This window comes from Oncorhynchus gorbuscha, linkage group LG07 (genome assembly GCF_021184085.1).
Source record: "Oncorhynchus gorbuscha isolate QuinsamMale2020 ecotype Even-year linkage group LG07, OgorEven_v1.0, whole genome shotgun sequence".
In the NCBI taxonomy this organism is placed as follows: domain Eukaryota; kingdom Metazoa; phylum Chordata; class Actinopteri; order Salmoniformes; family Salmonidae; genus Oncorhynchus; species Oncorhynchus gorbuscha.
Genome location: NC_060179.1, coordinates 12,296,479 through 12,302,043, shown reverse-complemented (window position 1 = coordinate 12,302,043; position 5,565 = coordinate 12,296,479). Strand labels below are relative to the sequence as shown.

Below are 5,565 nucleotides of genomic sequence, written 5' to 3'. Positions count from 1 at the left end.
ATCTCTAATGGTTAAGATTAGCATGTTCCCTCTCTAATGGTTAAGATTAGCATGTTCCCTGTCTAATGGTTAAGATTAGCATGTTCCATCTCTAATGGTTAAGATTAGCATGTTCCCTCTCTAATGGTTAAGATTAGCATGTTCCCTCTCTAATGGTTAAGATTAGCATGTTCCCTCTAATGGTTAAGATTAGCATGTTCCCTATCTTATGGTTAAGATTAGCATGTTCCCTCTCTAATGGTTAAGATTAGCATGTTCCCTCTAATGGTTAAGATTAGCATGTTCCATCTCTAATTGTTAAGATTAGCATGTTCCATCTCTAATGGTTAAGATTAGCATGTTCCATCTCTAATGGTAAAGATTAGCATGTTCCCTCTCTAATGGTTAAGATTAGCATGTTCCCTCTCTAATGGTTAAGATTAGCATGTTCCATCTCTAATGGTAAAGATTAGCATGTTCCCTCTCTAATGGTTAAGATTAGCATGTTCCCTCTCTAATGGTTAAGATTAGCATGTTCCCTCTCTAATGGTTAAGATTAGCATGTTCCCTCTCTAATGGTTAAGATTAGCATGTTCCCTCTCTAATGGTTATCGTTAGGACTTGGGGAAGGTAAGCTGCTTCTAGATCTGTGTCTAAGGGCATTTTCTCAACGAAGCTGAAGGGACTGGATGCCATGTTCAGTTCCTTGCATCTTTTAAGGCATTATCTCTGTCTCAGTTCTCTTCATGTATAAAGTATGTACTGTATAATAACACAATACATTAGCTTTATGTATGTACTCTATAGGAATACAATAAGTTATAATAAAAGCTAAAAGGATTGGATGTCGTGTGTAGTTCCTTGTCTCTTGAATGACATGATCTCTCTTTAAATTCGGGTCAGTACAATATTATGTACCCATTGTAGGTATATAATATAGATATATACCGGTAGTGATCTGCTGTGCATCTGGTAGGTGGAAGGCACTGCCATGGCTCTGAGAGAAGGAGTCTCCTCCACTACCTCCCCCTGCCTGCTGCCTCTGCTGAGCGGCACGACTAGACGTCACCTAGGGTGGGGGGAGACGGGAAAGAGGAGAGGAGAGAGAGGGAGGGGGCGACGACGACAGGATATTACAATTACACCTAACACTTCTTCCACTTCTGTAGGTGTTTATATGGTAACAGATAGATTTATAGAAGCTATAACCTCTAACAGTCTCTATATGGTAACAGACAGATTTATAGAAGCTATAACCTCTAACAGTATTTTTATGGCAACAGATTGATATCCTGTCGAGTTGAAGTCCACTATCAAGTCATTCATTTTCCACCAAGCCACAGTGAGGAAGCTGCCTCTATCCCAACTCAGTGCAGGGTTATCTAATGTATTCCTCTAGATCCTCAGAGACAGTAGCACAGCATATGTTTCTACCTAGCTCAGCTCCTTCACCTCATGCTACTGACAGTCACCATGCATATTTCTCAAAAGGTGAACTACACACAGTCACACGCCCCATGCTGAGGCTCGCTGGCAGTGAACACACGATTTAACAATGTGCAGATACAAACACACACACACGCACACTCCATCCTGAGAAAGTTCCTGGCTCCAGGCTGTATTTTCCCTCTATTATAAGCCAAACGCGTGTCTGCTGATTACAATGTCTCTTTGGTTACAGTGTCTCTCATTAACACAAGGCCATGATAACTGATTCATCAGACACTGAAGTAATGGATGAAGCCGTTTTAAAACCCGCAGTCATTACTTCAGCAGAAAACCCAGCGAACCAAAATTGGTTCTGTGAATGTTCCCAGAACATTCGTTAGGTCGCGGCAAACGTTCTCGTAACACAAAAACTGCTCAGTCATAATGATGATTATGCAATGTTTGTATAAAACATTTGCCTTATGTTGCAAGAACGTTCTTAGAACACATTTAACATGTGGGATCAGTCTGGTGGGAACATTTTGTGGACGTAAAAAAAAAAATGTTCCCATAAAACAGTTGTTAGGATAATTCTACAATGTTTCTTTATGATGCAAAAAAACATTCAACGGATGTTACAAGAACGTTCCCAAAACACAATTTGTCTGTTCTTTAAAGGTTCCCAGAACGTTTCTCTAGGCTGTTGGAACATTGTGTGGATATTACCCAAAACACTAAAACTGTCCAGATGTGCTGACAATCAAACACACTACAGTGCTGCGGTAACAGCCTCCACTCTTCCGGGAAGGCTTTCCGCTAGATATTGGAACATTGCTATAGGGACTTAGTGAGGTTGGGCACGGATATTGGCCGATTAGGCCTGGCTCACAGTCAGTGTTCCAATTCATCCCAAAGGTGTTCAATGGGGTTCTTCCGATCTCGACAAACCATTTTTGCATGGATTTACCTTTCCCTTGCACAGGGGCATTGTCATGCTGAAACAGGAAAGGACCTTCCCCAAACTGTTGCCACAAAAAAAACTGTTGTACAGAATTGTCTAGAATGTCATTGTATGCTGTAGCGTAAAGACTTCCCTTCACTGGAACTAAGGGGCCTAGCCAGAACTATGAAAAACAGCCCCAGACCAATATTCCTCCTCCACCAAACTTAGCAGTTGGCACTATGCATTGGGGCAGGTAGCGTTCTTCTGGCATCCGCCAAACCCAGATTTGTCCGTCCGACTGCCAGATGGTGAAACGTGATTCATTTCTCCAGAGAACGCGTTTCCACTGCCCCAGAATCCAATGGCGGCGAGCTTTACACCAGTCCAGCCGACACTTGGCATTGCGCATAGTGATCTTAGGCTTGTGTGCGGCTGCTCGGACATTGAAACACTTTTTTTATGAAGCTCCCAACAAACAGTCATTGTGCTGACATAGTTTCCAGAGTCTGTTTGGAACTTGGTAGTGAATGTTGCAACCGAGGACAGACGTTCTGTGAACTTGGAATATACATGTTTACCTTGTCTTGTAGGTCCACAGAACATTTCAGGAACTTTAAGAAAAAGTTATATTTAAGTTTGACTTAATATTAAGTAAATAACATTATAAATTTGTAGCTTCATAAAGCACAAGAAAGCAGATTGGAAAACATCCTCTTTATGTTTCTATTCAGAGTTAATGGCAATTCACATTTGAAAGTAATATAGAGACGCACAGCATTTTAATTAAATTAATAGGTCATTTGAATAGCATTTAATCGTACAAAAACCATCATATTGTTCACACTTCAGAAATTCACAATTTGCACTTGTGGTTTGGACTTGTAATGTCTGGTACCCAAGCCAGTTTTCTATCCTATGTAACACCAGGGAAGACCTCTTACATTTCCCACATTTTGTTAGAGCCTTATTAAAAATGGATTTTAAAAAAATCCTCATCAATCTACACAAAATACACAATAATGACGAAGCGAGAACTGGTTTAGACAATTCTGTAAATATACAATTAAAAATACCTAATTGGCATAAGTATTCAGACCCTTTGCTATGAGATTGACTTGGAAAGGGACACACCTGTCTATATAAGGTTCCACAGTTGACAGTGCATGTCAGAGCAAAAACCAAGCCATGAGGTTCAAGGAATTGTCCGTAGAGCTCCGGGACAGGATTGTGTCGAGGCACAGATCTGGGGAAGGTCCCCAAAAACACAGTGGCCTCCATCATTCTTAAATGGAAGAAGTTTGGAACCACCAAGACTCTTCCTAGAGCTGGCCACTCAGCCAAACTGAGCAATCGTGTGGAAGGGCCTTGGTCAGGGAAGTGACAAAGAACCTAATGGTCACTCTGACAGAGCTTCAGAGTTCCTCTGTGGAGATGGGAGAACCTTCCAGAAGGACAACCATCTCTGCAACACTCCGCCAATCAGGACTTTATGGTAGAGTTGCCAGACGGAAGCCACTCCTCAGTAAAATGACAGCCCGCTTGGAGTTTGACAAAAGGCACCTAAAAACTCACAAACCATGAGAAACTGGATTCTCCGGTCTGATGAAACCAATATCAAACTCTTTGACCTGAACGTCAAGCGCCACTTCTAGAGGAAACCAGGCACTATTCCTACAATGAAGCATGGTGGTGGCAGCATTATGCTGTGGGATGTTTTTTGGCTGCAGGGAGAGGGAAACTAGTCAGGATCGAGGGAAATATGAACGGAGCAAAGTACAGAGAGATCCTTAATGAATACCTGCTCCAGAGTGCTCAGGACCTCAGACTGGGGCGAAGATTCACCTTCCAACAGGAGAATGACCCTAAGCACACAGCCAAGACAACACATGAGTGGCTTCGGGACAAGGCTCTGAACGTCCTTGAGTGGCCCAGCCAGAGCCCGGACTTGAATCCGGTCGAACATCTCTGGATCAGAAAATAGTTCCAACCATCCAACCTGACAGAGTTTGAGAAGATCTGCAGAGAAGATGGGAGAAACTCCCCAAATACAGGTGTGCCAAGCGTGTAGCGTCAAACCCAAGAAGACTTGAAGCTGTAATCGCTGCCAAATGTGCTTCAACAAAGTACTGAGTAAAGGGTCTGAATACCTACACTATGTAAACGTGATATTTCAGTTGTTTTTTTTAACTAAATTTGCTAAACATTTCTAAAATCCAGTTTTTTTCTTTGTCATTATGGTGTATTGTTTGTAGGTTGATGAGGGGAAAAATACTATTTAATCAATTTTATAATAAGGCTGTAATGTAAAAAAATGAGGAAAAATTCAAGGGGCCTGAATACTTTCCGAATGCATTGTATGTCTTCTTCTTTCAGTATATAGTCATGGCGGTCAATCAGGAGTTTCATGCTTCCTTTTGAACCTTCTTCGACAAAACAAATATTCTATGAATGTCATTGTAACGTACTTATTTGGAAATTGAGGAACATTACGGCACATTGTGGGAATGTTCTGTGCAACCTTCTGGAATATCGCAAGAATATTTTTACAACATTAAGGGAATGTTCTGTGCAACCTAACGTAATCATTGTATGTGTATATTTATAAATGAGCGTACTCTCTCTTGTAATGTACCCACACTGTTCCCACAAACGAATGTAAATATTCTGGGAACTTTTAAAGAACTCAGAAAGGCTGCTCTGTCAACATTCTTGCAACGTCAAATGAATGTTTTTTGCACCCTGATACAAACATTATCTCAATGTCAGCACAATTTGACCGTTTTAGTGTTTTGAGAGCCGATCTCTTGTCATATCCCCACAATGTTCCCAGAAACTATAAAGAACAGACAAAATGTGTTCTGGGAACGTTGTTGTAAAATCAAGTGAATATTTTATATAAACATTGTATACTGTATATCATCAGCGCGACTGGATCGTTTTTGTGTTATGAGAACATTTGCCACAACCTAACAAATGTTCTGGGAACATTCACACAACACATTTTGGTTTGCTGGGAAAACATTGCTGGTACTTTGTGTTATTACATTACTTGGAAACCTAATGAGAGTTTTGAGGGAATGTTATTATTACAAATGTCAAGCACAACATTTGAATGAATGTTAGAATAGGTATTTCATCTGAAACATTTAAAAACAAAAACAACAAATTTGTTGTCATTCTTTGAATGCTTTTGGGATCTTATCATCCTAATATTA

The 5,565-nt window shown here is 40.6% G+C and overlaps 1 protein-coding gene across 1 annotated transcript in view; it reads right to left on the bottom strand.

The window, feature by feature from the left end:
• Positions 1-713: 713 nt before the first annotated feature.
• Positions 714-5,565, bottom strand: part of LOC124040475 (catenin delta-2-like) — an 890,284-nt gene continuing 885,432 nt past the window's right edge. The window contains exons 7-8 of the mRNA XM_046357697.1: positions 928-1,048; positions 714-721 (exon numbers count right to left, since the gene is read on the bottom strand). Of these exons, the coding sequence (XP_046213653.1) occupies positions 714-721; positions 928-1,048 (129 nt within the window). The remainder of the gene's footprint in view (positions 722-927; positions 1,049-5,565) is intronic.